We start from the raw sequence: 15206 nt of genomic DNA, 5'->3' as shown, positions 1-15206 counted from the left end.
GATGGGGGGAGAAGATAGCTTTCATTTGTTCTTCAATGCTAAAGAACTTCCTTTTCACTTTAAATTATTTCTCACACCACTTTGATGTTTCAATGTAAAATATAGCTTTCTTTCCTAGTTACATGAAATACTTTCAGTTAACCTCCTCCAGGAATACTACTAGTATCATCAAAGAAAGAAAGCAAGCCACAATCAAAACATACTGCAAACTGAATTTTGTTACAATTAAATGTCATCATTCTTTCATTTTTGCACTGTTTTGGAGAATGCTCTCAATTTCAGTGTTGCCTCACAGCTGGTAGAGCTTTCTTGAAAAGTCCTCAAAATAACCTACATCTAGTTCAGTTGTAGTTGGAAGGCATTGCATCTTCAAGAAATGAATGTTTTTTTTTTTATCTTTCAGACATTTAATGGTGTGAGGTAGCCCTGAGAGTAGAATCTTTCTCCTGGCCCCAAAGATGAATTTTTCGTGGTATTCTAAGAGTAACACATAGTAGTGCTATGAGCTGTGCTTAAAGCATTCTAACTACTGCAGTAGAAGTTAAGCTGAAGTATATAATTATACTGTAGTTCTTTGTATCAAGGTCCTGAAGCAATAGGCACTGATGTTCCTTTTTTCCCTTCCTTTACACATTCCCACTTTTGTTCCGTGAGTTCATCTTGTTTTTTAGACAGAGCCAGCTTGAACTTTCAGTACCAATGACAAAACAGAGCGATGTTATGGACTAGTATCCAAAATTCAGTTGCAAAAATGAGTGGAGTTCTGATGTAGGAAGTATGATTTAAGAAGTCCCTTCTGGGGCAAGGACTGCAACAAGCCTGGAAAAGGTTTGTGGAAGTTAATGGCCATGACAATGTTATTTTGGGTTTGGTTCTCATAACTGGTCATAGTGCTCAGAATGCTGTGCTGAAAACCTGCCAGGTTTTGATTTCCTGTCTGAATTGGAGTTAACACACAGCTTGTTTTTTTCCCCTTTAAATTCTGTGCTAATCTTTCAACATGCACCCTGTCTTGGGAGCCTGGTATCAGGCTGTGGATCACTAGAGGATTTCACTTGCAATCTTCAGATTAATCTTACAGCGTCTGATCCATGGTGAGAGTGTGAGAGCTTCAGTAGTGTCTAAGAGAATACATTTTCAAGAAAGATCTTAAATTTAATTCTCTGTGTGGTTTAAGGCCTTTATTTGTATTTACATAAGAAACCGTGTGAAAGAACTTCTCCAAGCTTACTTGCTAACAGCATGCTCAGCACTGCCCTACAGAATGATTTCAGATCCCTCCTGGGCTTGGTCTGTGTGTTTTGTTTTGTTTTCTGTGGCATAAACTTACAAAGCTCTTCATGGTATTAAAATTCCTGCTAATTACCTTCTTTACTAGTTTTGTGGACAAGATATCTTTAAAAAAATACTTTAACTGGTTTATGCAGATTCAAAGCCGAAAAGCCAAGTATAAAAATAATGCCTTTAAATAATACAGGTCCCAAAGAAGACTCAGCAGTAAAATTTATGTAATTGCAAATGAAGCTGGTGCATTTGGTTTACTTTGATATGGCTTAAGTAACATATTGGGTGGAATAGAGACAGGGATGTATAAATTTTGTGTTTGCAAAGGTAGGTGTTTCAGCATACCCTTTGTTGTCTGTTAATGTGGTTTTTATTGTGTGTTTGGTGAGTCTACCTATCTTTGTCTAAAACTGTCCTTTGACTTGCTTTTCCTTTTTCCTGAGGGAATTTACCGGGCTGCTTTGCAACAGCAAATTACTACAATAGATATGTACATGCATATTTCTGACAGCACAGGGTCTCCAAGCTGATTGAACTTGTAAAGCAGCCCTAAGGTGGCACAGAAACCTGTAAGTACTGTGTATCTGCTGATACTAAAAAAAAAAAAAAAAATCCCACAAGTTTTCTGTTCCACCATTCCACCACACTTTGAAGTTCTTTGTTAGCATTGGTAGCCTGTGGTTAAAACATAACTGCACTGTCTTATTTATTTGTTCTTTAGGAAAAAAAATTGTGATGCTTAAGAGATAAACTATATAATGTGTGAGGAGAATGAAAAAAAAAATTAAAGAAATATTATTAGACAAGGATATCCATGGCAGAAATTAATAAGAATAGAGGTTTCACTACTTTTTATGTTGAGAACATGTGACTGCTGTTGTTCAACATTGGAAGCTTGGATCCTGGTGAAGGAAATGCTGCAGACTAAGATTTCCCTTGGGCTGTAAAACCTGATCCATGACTGATTCTAGAACCAAGGTCTTGTTGTTCTGATGTTGCAACAAGGAAAGTATATATAAAGTACAAGTTTACAACCCAAGCAGATGCTGCACTGCTAGCCTATCAAATGTGTGGATGGATGGTTGTTTCAGTATCTCGTGTACTTCTGAAAACAAGGTCACCTGGGAAAAAAGCTCCTAAGAGCTTTGATTTTGCTTGCAGGCTTCACCAAAATGTTAGAACTGTGAAAAGTTACTGTAAGACAGCAACTAGCCTGCATTTCCTTGATTGTATGCATTGTGAGGTGAAACTGGGGTCGGAAATGGAGAGGGTATGTGGTGGGTGTTAAAACACAAGGATAGATGAAATTAAGAACACTGCAGAGTTGCAAACTGAAATTTTCCTAACTTCATCAAACATGTAGAGCTATTGATTAAAATGATGGATTTAATTTACAATAGCTCTTTTTACTCTGAATTGGACAGAGGTTGACACTAGAAGGTAACACCTTTCAAGTCTTCACCTATTACTACCTGCAATGGCTCTCAGAAATTAATTAAATTTATCTAGGCAGTTTGAATTACAGGCTATTCCTATTTTATTCCTTCACATCTGGGAAAAGTGGTAGGTATTTTCTTTGTGAAATGTTATGTGTTCAGCAAGAATGTACATTATTCCTGTATTTTCATGGGGCTGTGCTGTTTAGTAGTTAGGAGTACAGCTGAAAAAAGTTGTCACTTAAAAACCAAACTCACAGTTTGTTCTGGAAAAGTTCTGCAGACCAACTCATAAGCGTCTGTATAGTTGTGCACACAAGTCTACAGATGTCTATAAATAGTCATCTACTCATCCTTTATAATTGAAAGGAACAAAGGTTTTCTAGATGTTAAAAATTGGAAAAGCCTGCAAGAATGGTAATCATTTATATGCAGTTTCAAGGTAAGAGCCCAAATCTCAATCATGTTTAGAGATTACTATCTAATTGAAAATAAGTGTCAGTGTTTGCCTTTCAAATAAAACATTGTTACCGAGAATTGTTTAGAGGAGAGTGTGTAGAGCAGAACAATTCTGGTTTGTTTTCGCTGCTGCCACTGGCAATGAATTCAACAGCACTTTGGGCTGTCAGCTGGTTGCTAAATTAAAGTATTTGGAGAATGCAAGTTTCATTTGTCCTTTTCCTACTTGAGCAGCTGGAGTGTAGTTTATTCGAGAGGCACTTAACCAACCGTGATATCTTTGACAGTGCTATTGTATTGTAGGCCAGTCTCCCTGGATTCACAACTTAACTGTGAAATAGAGCAAGTAGAGCCAGGGTTTAAGGGCCTTCTTTGGAAGTTTGATAGGGACCCCTTATCTGACCAAAGCTGGGGTGCAGTCATTTGTCCAGAAGTAAGAGCTGGGATATTCAGCACATCTCTTGCTTTCCTGGCTTGTGTGTGTATGCTGTTGCAGAGCACTGTAATCAAAAGTATATTATCAAAACAATGAAAAAGTGGAGTTATTGCCTCTTCAGTAACTGGAGAGCTAACTTGTCTGTGCTAGTCTTGTACTATGTAAAAATGAGTGAAATCACCCTGTGCTGGTAAAGGCATAGTTAAAGATAGGTAAGGCCAAGCACGGGTCCTGTGTTACAGAACATTCTGCTTTTAACAAACCAGTAAGAAACAATTCTGTGAGCAGCTGCTGTCCTTGTAGCATAGGCTATGCCATGGTGCCCTGCAAGCTGACCCTCCGAAGCTGGAGCTCGGCCATGGAGTCTGCAGGCAGCGCTTGGTGCTAGATCTGACCGTGCTTGGGCTGGCACAGTTCTCAGCTGGAGTCCGGTGAGAGGGGTGAGCTTTTTACAAAGTATTCCTGGATGTGATTACCAGACGGGGAACCTGGGGTGATACCGAGGACTTCTTTAAACTAATCTTTTAAAATGGGTGCGATGCTAGGGCTTGGACTTCATCTTAAACATCTCTTCCAAGCCTGGTGCTTTCATGATTCGGTGTGAGTGCTGCAGAGCACGGGTCAAGGCCAGCACGGGGAACTCGCGTTCGGGCGCGTCTCTAGTTTGACATTGCCCGGGGCAAGGCTGCGGGAGGCACGTGGCGCGGCTGGCAAGCGCCCCGAGCCGGGCGGCGATAAGGAGGAACAGAAGCGGAGGCGAAGGGTTTATCGCTGTAGGGCGGGCTCACCCAGCCCCAGCAGCAGGCCGCAGCGAGCCAGCGCCGGCGGAGCCGCTCCCGGGGCCGCTCCCGGGGCGCTGAGGGCCGGGCCCGGCCCCGGGCGCGGAGCGAGCGCGGCCCCGCCCGGGCGCAGGCGCGGGGCGGGAGGGCGGTGGCGGCGCGTGCGCGGCGGTTGGCGTGGCGCCTCCGCCAATCGCGGCGCGGCTCGTTGCGCGGCGGCCCCGCCCCCGGCGCGGTGAAGGACAAGGTGACGGCGCGGGGCCCGCGTTCAGCCTCTGCCGCAGCGGCTCCATCTTGCGAGGTGAGTCGGGGCGGCGCGGGTCGCCCGCCGCCGGGGACCGGGCTCAGCCTCGGGGCGGCAGGGCCGCTTCACGGCTGCGGGGTCGGGGCTCGGCGGCCGCGCCGTGGCGGGGTTTTCTGGTCCCACGTCGCTCTGCTTTTCTCGCCCGCCTCAGGTCGCCATGTTCTCGTCCATCGCGCCGCTCGCGCGGCACAACCCATTCTACGCGCCGCACTTCCAGCTGGTGCAGGACGGCGTGAGAAAGCGCCCGGCGGAGCCCGCGGAGGCTTCCGCCACGCGGCGGAGCCTGGCGGCCGCGTCCGCCGACGAAGGTGAGAGCGGGACGGAGGGGCCAGGGCGGAGGCGAGGCCCGCGGGCGTGCGGGGCTGGCGGTGCCTGCGCTGACCCCGCCAACGCGGGCCCGTGCCCGGCAGGGCGGTGCAGGGGATGTCGGCGTCCAGCGGGGCTCGGCCGGGCCGGGAGGGGCCGGTGCTGGGCCTACGCGCCCGCTTGGAGGACGAGGAAGGGCACGGGCGGGGGAGGCGCTGGCAGTGCTTCCGCTCTCCCGGCGTTGTGTGCTGAGGAGCAGGAGGGATCCGGTTTGCCGGGAAAGGACATCGGAAGGTTCTAGTGCAGAGTAATCACAGAAACTCCTGTAGATTTTGTCCTGGGGAGCAGCGAGCGCTTTTTCTGACTCCGCATGGCCTGCAGCCTCGGGAACCGAGGTTGAAGGCCTGTACTTCTTTCATCGGTGGAAAAAAGCAGTGACTGAAATCTGTGGATTCGAAAGACCATCTCTCCCATCCTTTTTCTCTTATTTTTTTCACCAGTTTATTCATAGCTGGGTACGTGAACCCTATTTACATTAGGGTTGCTCGCTGTTGTTATTTTTTATTTCTTTTTTTCCTTTTTACTAGTTGTGGGATGTATGCCAGATAGCTTGGTATTTAAGATACAGGCATGCACTTAAGAGTTAAGTGCAAGTGCTTCCTGTATGTTTCCCAGTTATTTTGTCGACTTCTGAAGGTCAGACCTTGATGATACTTGCAGTACCACAGAATGGGTAAGGTTGGAAAGGACCACAATGAGTCATCGTCGTCATCCTTACAGATCCAACTTCCCTGCTGAAATAGGGTCATCTTGGAGCAGATTGCAGAGGTCTGTATCCAGATTCTTGAATATCTCCAGGGAGGGAGACTCCATAGCCTCTTTGGGCAACCTGTTTCAGTGTGTGGTCCCTACAGTAAAGAAGTTCTTATTTTCACATAAAACTTCCTGTGTGTTGGTGTCTGCCCATTGCTTCTTGTCCTGTCACCACTGAGAAGAGCCTGGATCCATCCTCTTGACACCCTCCCAAAAGTAGTTATAGACAATGGTGAGGTCCACTTTCAGTCATCCTTTCTTGAGGCTGAACAGACCCAGCTCCTTCAGCCTCTCTTCATAAATGAGGTGTTCCAGTCTCCTGATCATATTTGTCACCCTCTCCTGGACCTGCTCCAGGAGCTGCATGTCTGTCTTGTACCGAGGGGCGCAGGACTGGGCACAGCACTCCAAGTGTAGCCTCACTGGGGCTGAGTAAAGGGACAGACAGGATGGCCCTCGAGCTGCTGGCAGTGCTCTTCCCAGTGCATTACAGGATACCCTGGTGGAGTGGCCTTCTTGGCCACAGGCATACACACTGCTGGCTCATGGACAGCTTGGCTGCCCAGCAGGACCCCCAGCTCCTTCTCTGCAGAGCCATTTCCAGCCTGTGCTGGTCCGTGGGGCTGTGCCTCCCCAGGTACAGGATCCTGTATTTGCCTTTGTTGTACTTAATTCAGTTCATCTCTGCACGTCTCTGCAACCTATTGAGATCCATCTGTAGTAGAGGTGGATATTAAAATTCTAATTCTTTTAAGCTGTCAGTGACTTAAAAGCGTCTTTCTGGTTTTACTTAAAAAAAAAAAAGTAGGAATTAATTTCAGCAAGCTACCTCTTCTGGAGCACTGTGATTATTGAAGTATTTCAGTGGAGTTGCATGAACATTCATATAATACATGAAACAGGTTTGTTTTATGAAGTTTACAAGAAATTATTTGTGGCTCTCAGTGTAGTAATCCTGCTGCCAGCTAACTAAAGCCCTAAATCGCTCTTTGGTATGCTAAATATATTCACTAGGTGCGCTTATTTCTTTAAAGCGTTATGCTTAATCTTCATCCTGTTTGTTGGCAGTTGAGGTCAAAGGTGGCCAAAGTTTTTCAATCTTCATAATCTTTTCTGCTGAGTTCATTATTTCATGTACCCAGCTGGTTCTCTGGCTTTTGTGTTGAGAACGTAACACGTTGCAGAAGATATCAGAACTTGCACAAGGTCACACAAAGTCAGTACAAGCCACACGACCTTCTGAGATCAGCTCAGGGCATCAGCCACATCGGCGCTCAGACACCGAGTATTTTATGACCAGCTTACGGAATTTGTCCTTGTTACCGTGTCAGATTGGAAGCAGAGAGATTAAATAGTTACGATGTAGCTGTCTCAACAGAGGAGATACATTTTTATGCCATATGTATAATTTGTGTACCTTATAGATATTTGTCTTAAATGATTACCTGGATATGTTAGAATGACTTTCTGTTCCTCTGTGCAGCATGTTCAGCTGTTTTTTTAGAAATTGTTTAGAAAATTTGACTTTACTTCTGAAATAAAAAGTCCAAGATCATCACTACTAGGCTTTATTTTCCTAGTAGTGCTGTACCACTCCAAACTTAGGCACCTCTAAAGAGCTCAGCCTAATGGATACTGGCTTTCTTTATCACTGTACTTGAACACCAGGCTGACAGATCAGTCTGAATAGCATTGTAATCCACATGCATAAAACTCTTCTTTTCTCTGGCTACTATAAAGGTCTGTCCCTGTCATTTGAGCAGTATGACTTTAAATTACTGTGGTAAAGGCAATGTGAACAAGCAGTTCTGAGATCTGGCAGCATGGTAGCTGCTGCAGGGCTGTGGTGCTGTTGGCCAAAGACACAGCTAGACAGAGCTGGCCCAGACAGACCTAGAGTCTGTTCTCTGGTTACACCTGCCTGATCTGTGTGTGTTTAACCAGCCATTCTAGAAAGAACAGATTGTTTCTGCTAGCCAAGCTATTTTGGAACTATGTGTAAGTCCTAGACCAGCATATTTACAGTCTTTAGCAGTATCTCAATTAAAAATAAGTAATTCTGATAACTGACTTTTAGGTTTTAACTTAGGTCCACTATGGCATCTGTGATTTGATATTTATTCTTTTAAATAAAGAAAAACTTACTTTTTGTTGTTGGGCAATTTTTAAAAGTAAGGTGAAAAACATAAATACAAAATGTAGTGTAAAATCTGGAACATTTGTGGGAAGGAGTTCCTTTAAAAGTTATGTTAGCAAAGTTAGGAGCTGGATAAGCCTGCTAGTGTTATCTGCTCTGCTGGTGCTGTTGAACACCATTGTCAGCTTCTGTTGGTGTTCATAAAGGAATTCACAGCCAGAAAGATGGCAAAGAAGCTCTACATAAGATAGGCTTTTGCTGTCTTTTAGTTGTCATTAGTATTTCTTGGTAAGTTGTAACACTTTAATGTCTATTTCATTATATTGAAGTGACACCAATAAATTTAGCAAAAGATTGTTTTTCTACTTTGAAGAATATTTTTTACATAGTGTATTATTTTCTGTATTCTTATTCAGTATGTTGGATTTGCTTTTATGTATATTTTTAAAATGTTGAGCATAGTAGTAGAGCTGTGCTGCTAATGTATGCTTATTTTTTACTGTTCATTGTAAATTTGAGTGTTTCTTGTTTGCACTCACACATAGCCTCTGTAGTTTCTTCAAAAATGGAAGAAGGAAATGGATTCTTTCTTTCCAGCTCCAGTAACTTTGTTATCTAGCAGTATGTGAAAATTAATAATTATTTTAAGATTGGATTATTTTATACACAATATATACACTCTATAGGACAGTGCATATCAAGTATCTCTTGAATAAATGTGATCTGAAAGATTCTTTAATGAACCTTGTGTATAAATAGCGATCTGCTGTTTCATTAAACAAGCTCTATACATGTGAGATTCTGTATTTGAAAGAGTTTATAAAAAATCTTTGTAAATAATCTGAGAAATATGTGAAAATATATCTGCATATGTCCAACACCAAAATTGTAGCTTTTTATAGTCTCTACTTAAGAGAGACTACTTAAAAAAAAAAGTCTCCACTTAAACTCTACAGAAGTTAAACTGTCATAGAATATTTAACTAAAGAAGCTTGGTCTTTTGAGTACTAGAGGAATACTATTCTTATTTCCTGGATATAAGAAATTGTTGGGCATTGCAACTTTGAGTCAATTTCTGCTTGTAACTTGTGGGATTAATTTCTATGGTTTTAGTGTGCTCTGAGCTAAAACTTCAGTGTTTCTTCCTTTGCTTATTTAAAGGAGCAAATTCAACTTGGAAGGCTAGAATCAAATCTTTTCAGTCCAAAATGTTTTAATTTAAAGCAAAAGAATAATTTTTCATTATAACACTATATTCAAATGATACAGCATGGGAGATTATTTCAGTTTAATACTTTTGAGAAGGTAGCACTTAGTTTTGTTTCTTTTCTAATCATTGTTACCATTTATGATTGATCATATATGTGTAATTTTTTTCCAATTAACTAGAATACAGCTGTGCCTATGGCTCAAACAGATTCTTTATCCTTTGTGGCCTTGGTGGGATTATTAGCTGTGGAACAACACATACGGCCCTGGTTCCTCTAGACCTGGTTAAATGCAGAATGCAGGTTTGTTCTGCATGTTGGTATGTGATGACAGAGCATGTTCAGTGTGGTATATTTAATTACTAATGAGATGGAGGCATAAACCATACCGTGGACATGGCTGTCCAACAGTGCATGGAGTTGATATAAAAGCATGGTGTGTCTTTATTTTTTGCTGCAGAATACAGTTGTGAATATGGCTCGCTCAAGTTTTATGCTCTCTGTGGCGTTGGTGGGGTCCTAAGTTGTGGCCTGACACACACTGGTGTCGTACCTCTGGATTTAGTGAAATGCCGTATGCAGGTTTGTATCGACTCAAACATTTCTTCAACTTCTGTTTTCTATGTAGACAGCATATTAAGAGTTGGCAGTAGGGATGCAGTCTTTTGTGGATGAGAAGAAGCAAGCAAACTTGAATTTTTCAAATCTACTGCTGTAAGACTAGCAAAATACCACTTTGAAGAGAAGTAAAGGTATTACAGATAATATGGATGCGTTATTTTTGACAGCGTTTAAGGCACGTTTAGGTGACTATGTTTGCTAAAAGGCATCCACCACAATGTTACTCTGCTGGCTGGTTAGCTGTCCAGCATTATTCCAGTGCTTTTGGAGTAGTATCTTTTGGATCTGTGTTTTTTAGCCTGGAGTGACATGCATGTGTCATTTGATCCATTAACACCAAGGATATCAATGCACGGCTTATGGATTGGATATTTTCTAATGATGCCACTTTGAGCAGTGGCTAGAACTTGATTTGATATCATGAAGGCCATTGATGCTTGCAACTGCTTTCCTTGAAGTGGTTTTTGATTAATCTAAAGGGAGCATTATTGCATTGCACTTGTGACACATTAAAATAATTTTGTGAATAGCCATGGATTAAAACATACTAATGGATTTATTCAGGCAAATCTGCAAGAATGAAGCAAATTAAAGCACTCCTGTAAATTTCTGGAAATATAGTAGTTCATGATTTCCCTGTTGCATAGGCTGATTATAAAAATGGCCATTTTGTTATTTTAGAACTCCTGAAATTAGGAGGGAACTCTGGATTAGTCAGACCTCCTTGTCATGCTAGAAGTATGCATGTGCTGTTCTTCAAAACCATGTTCTTTGGAGTGGCCTTTATTTAATGTTTACCAGAGAGACTTTTTCACATTCTTGAGAGCATCTGAAATCCTGGTCTCAAACTAGGAAATCTGTAACACATCAGACATGCTCAGTGTGGGCTACCAGTTCTGGTTTATTGTATGGTCAGGGTGGTGGTACTTCCCCTTCCCTCTCCAGCACTTAGAGGGAGGTTCAGGAGGGGGGTTCCATGTGGATTGCAGGTGTGATCTTGTAAAACCTGTCAGCATTTATCTCTTTACAGATCCAGTACAGAGCATGTTACTAATCCTTCCTAAGTTCTCCAGGAAGAAACCTGTTGCCTGCCCTCTCATGTCTTTTTAAGAAGAGGTCACCTTTGCCATGGTTTAACTGAAACCAGGACACCTAATAACTAAGCTTGGTTCTGACTTGAACATAGTCCCATTTTACAGTGCCTGATTAAATATCAAATTTTCTAAAATTATGTCTCTTTCTAAAATTGACATATTTAGACGAACTAGATCTCAAGTATGTTGTTCCTAGACTGCATGACAGTATACCAGTCAGTGCAGGTTGGCATGCATGTTTCGTAGCTCTTTCTAAAAGCTTTGATGGGCATCCAGTTTGATATTTTCCTTTTTATCCTTAGAGGAGCTGTAGGATGATGTCAGATATGAAAAGTAACAGTGGGATGTGACGTAATTACCCATTAAAAAGTTCCTGCTAAATTACTTCTTTTCACCTGAAACAAAATTGTTCAAGTCAGTCTGTGTTAAATTTCTGATAAGTTAATAAAATCTCTCAAAATTTTATGGGCAGAAGACAATTGGTGTAGCCTCTATGGCCTTTATTGCCAGGTCAAAGTACAAGTGTGGAAGTTTTTGAGTACTTCTTGATCTGGTTTGCTCCATCTATCTTAGTCTGACTGTGTGGAGAGATCAGAGAGGAGAAACAACTTTCTGTGATTAGTAATCATGTGATCTCTAGGTTTCTGGCAGTGCTTGAGTGTACATAGCTAGAGTGTGTAAAGTAGATGAGATTGCTGACAGGACCCATTAAATTTTTAAAAATTTGATCTATACGTAGTTGCACCAGTAGCTGCACCACTGACAGTGTTAGAACAGTGATTTCAGTAAGTCTTTTCATTACAGTTGCATTGTTAATTTGGAGAATTAAAGTGAAACAAAATTCAGTTTGGTGGTTTCTGAGTATTGAGGAAGAACATACTGGCTGTTAAAATAAGTCAGGGTTTGAGAGTAGCAAGTAACCATTAGTGTAACTTTGTGGTGTGTACGTCATCTGTCCAGGGAATTATAGGAAACCAGCTGTCTGAGGAAACAAAAATTTAGAATTTTGGATGGGGGTGTGAGAAGGAAAATAGCAATATCAAACGTTTAACTGTCTGTTCTTTTTAGGTTGATCCACAAAAATACAAGAGCATCTTCAATGGATTTTCAGTGACAATCAAGGAAGATGGTGTTCGTGGCTTGGCTAAGGGATGGGCTCCAACTTTTATTGGCTATTCCATGCAAGGGCTTTGTAAATTTGGTTTTTATGAAGTTTTCAAAATCTTGTATGGCAACATGCTGGGAGAGGTAAGCCTTAAATGTTTTTTGTAAAGCTGTATGTCTGCAGCATCATAGTATAAGGAGTAATCACAAAAGCATGACTCATTAATAAAAACGCATGTTTAATTCCTTTCAGGAAAATGCCTATTTGTGGCGTACTTCGCTATATTTAGCTGCATCTGCCAGTGCGGAGTTTTTTGCTGACATTGCTCTGGCTCCAATGGAAGCTGCTAAAGTTCGCATTCAGACACAGCCTGGATATGCAAACACTCTACGGCAGGCTTTACCCAAAATGTTTGCAGAAGAAGGCATCTGGGCGTAAGCATCCCTTCATTTTAATTGCAATTCTTGATTTTCAGTATGTTTTCATAATGAAGAGCTGGTGTTGTAACTAGTTCTGGCCTTAGCTTGTAATACTTTTTTGCTCTTTGCATTTCAAGATAAGAACTTAACATACTTCAGGTGATCTGTGCTGAACTGCCTGTTAATTCCACATGCTCCTTAGATCCATCTTTGTGAGTATCTTTGTGCTGAGTTCTGCTGGATAACTTCAGTTTCTAGCAGTTCCAGTCAGAGATACTCAGCAACTTTCTGGTTGTACAGTCAAAGATGCTTGAGTCATTGGCATGTGAGAGCAATATAACTGCATGTTAGCTTTCTGTTCTGATAGAAGTGGCTGTAGATGTACAGGTCATGTTTCACTATCAGGACTTGGCTGGCATGCAGACATTACCCTTACTGCCCTGGTAGTACGAGTACTACATTGCTGCAGTGTATTGTAATCTGAAAAGGGACTAAAGAAACTGCTGTGCAGCCTGAGGATCAGGAAAATTTTAATTTGTGCTGCTGTTTGAAGGTAGTACTTAGGAATTTAAACAACTCTAATTTCTGTGGGCATTGACAGCATTACAGGGTCAGTATATAGAAGTTGTATAGCAGCAATAAATAAGCTAATTCATTTCAGGTTAGAAATACACTTTTAAATAATGAAGAAAATGAAACTGAGATTGTCTCTTCTCTGGTTAAGTTTCTATAAAGGTGTTGCTCCACTATGGATGAGACAGATTCCATACACAATGATGAAGTTTGCCTGCTTTGAACGTACTGTTGAAGCTCTCTACAAGTACGTTGTTCCCAAGCCACGAAGTGAATGTACAAAAGGAGAACAGCTGGTAGTCACATTTGTTGCAGGCTATATTGGTAAGGATTCTTTAAGTTCTACACTACATTAATGGATTACTGCAAATCTAGATACCTGTTGCTTTTCAGAGTATTAACTGAAAAGTGACATTAGCAGATGTCACTAGCATGGGAGAACTTCCCTGCAGCTTTGAAATGTGCAGGAGAAGGAACTATAAAATCAGTCTGTTAGGGGAAAATGGGTCTGTAATAGGAGACTTCTCTTAACTGCTCCTGTATGTTACCAGTATTGATGGCCAGATTTAAAAATTGCAGCTTATTTAAGTGAAAATTTGCATCTTTCTCAGTCTTGGGAATTTTCTGATGAAAGGGGGGAATTTTCAATATCCAAAGATTCAGAAGTTTTTTTTGGCTGTTTTCTTCTGTTCAGAAGTTTCAGGTGGTTGTACTTAGTGTACACAGTAGTGGTACAGCTAAAACACCACAGAACTAATGTCAAATTATTCTTTCAGCTGGTGTGTTCTGTGCAATTGTTTCCCATCCTGCTGACTCCGTGGTGTCTGTGTTGAACAAAGAAAAGGGCAGCTCAGCTTCACAGGTTCTTATGAGGCTTGGATTCAAAGGTACATTCTTTCTTTCATGTATTTTGGATCAAGTGTTTCTGGTGTTTAGGGGAGGAGGCATTTTTTTCATGCCATTTTATGCTGCTCACACTTTATGGTTTGCTCTCCAGGTGTATGGAAAGGTCTGTTTGCTCGTATCATTATGATTGGTACCCTGACTGCACTACAGTGGTTCATCTACGATTCTGTCAAGGTTTATTTCAGACTTCCTCGCCCACCTCCACCTGAAATGCCAGAATCTCTGAAGAAGAAGCTTGGTCTAACTGAATAGACAACTCATGGACTGACTGCTGGCTGACCCAGTGATGAGTTTCATGAAACTTTTATATATTTGACTATGTAGAAAACAAACTATATAATGTCATTATTGGTTGTGCCCTCATCTCACATGAGGGTTTAAATTCTACCACTGTCATTGCCTGAAATAAATGAGAAACAGAGTGCTTAGTGTCTGTTTACTACTGCATATGTAAGCTTCATTTCATAGTAGCAAATACCTCAAATACTCTCCTGGCTTCCCCCCTTCCACCCCAAAAAAGTTTTTAAAAAAATACCCTGTATCACACTTTAGAAACTAGAGAAATGTTACCCTTCCACTTAAAATTAGGTTTTCACTGTTTCCAGAGAAGTGCCAAGAGCCTGTCCTTGCACTTGGAGCCCACTGATCATTTGCCTGTAATAAGCTGTTACTGTGGAACAGCTGAACTCCTGAATGGCTGAGATGAGACTGGAGTCTGATGGGGCATCCTAGTCATGATATCAGTGTTTCCCACAGAGATAAAAGGAACCTTATGCATACTAGAGCTGTTTCTGCCTTGGGATGGTCATCCCAACTTAACTTATGCTTACTTGACTAATTTCTGCTTCTGTTGGCTTTGAACCACACCAAAGAACTCGGCTCTTCTGATTGTCCTGTGGAATTAAACAGTAGTTGCTACCTCTTAACTAGAGAAAAGCTGATGTTAATAAAGATTTTCAAATATATTTGACTACTAATGGTGTACTTCAGCTTTACAATAAAATAAAAATGGCTTGTCTTTTACTCTAGAGTTTGAAAAACTTGCCAGCTTTTTCCTGCATTTGCTACAGCTGTAGTTTTTTATTTCCGTTAGTTTTTTCTGAATTAGTATAATACTGAATTATGGTTGAACCATGTATTTCTGCAGCTCAAGGAGCCATGTCAGGTTTTTTGGACCTTGATGTGAAGAAATACATGCTCCTCAGCACATAAGGTAAGGGAAATGTTAAGGTATTTATTTTAAAGTTTTTTCTCAAGTCTTAGTGGAGGGAGATGGTGCTGCCTTCTGCATTTCACCTGTTCAATAACCCACAGCTGGTAATCACT

General features: G+C 41.5%; 1 protein-coding gene and 1 non-coding gene across 3 annotated transcripts; both read left to right on the top strand.

Moving 5' to 3' along the window:
- The first annotated feature begins 4612 nt into the window (after window positions 1–4612).
- Window positions 4613–14908, top strand: SLC25A3 (solute carrier family 25 member 3). 2 transcript variants are annotated; one of them, XM_058806015.1, is made up of 8 exons: window positions 4613–4695; window positions 4850–5006; window positions 9623–9744; window positions 11946–12125; window positions 12235–12416; window positions 13126–13298; window positions 13751–13861; window positions 13972–14908. In XM_058806015.1, exons 2-8 carry the CDS (start codon window positions 4856–4858, stop codon window positions 14130–14132), a joined length of 1080 nt encoding a protein of 359 aa, XP_058661998.1. In that variant the 5' UTR covers window positions 4613–4695; window positions 4850–4855; the 3' UTR covers window positions 14133–14908. The 2 variants fall into 2 exon arrangements, with proteins under 2 accessions (XP_058661998.1, XP_058661999.1); XM_058806016.1 differs by lacking the exon at window positions 9623–9744 and adding an exon at window positions 9344–9465.
- Window positions 12590–12829, top strand: LOC131558439 (small nucleolar RNA SNORA53). Its single transcript, XR_009274821.1, has one exon. It is a non-coding gene; the product is annotated as a small nucleolar RNA SNORA53 (small nucleolar RNA).
- Window positions 14909–15206: the final 298 nt, after the last annotated feature.

This window comes from Ammospiza caudacuta, chromosome 5 (assembly GCF_027887145.1).
Source record: "Ammospiza caudacuta isolate bAmmCau1 chromosome 5, bAmmCau1.pri, whole genome shotgun sequence".
NCBI classification, from domain to species: Eukaryota; Metazoa; Chordata; class Aves; order Passeriformes; family Passerellidae; genus Ammospiza; species Ammospiza caudacuta.
The sequence above is the reverse complement of the archived record's forward strand: the minus strand, read 5'-3'. Positions and strand labels throughout refer to the sequence as shown.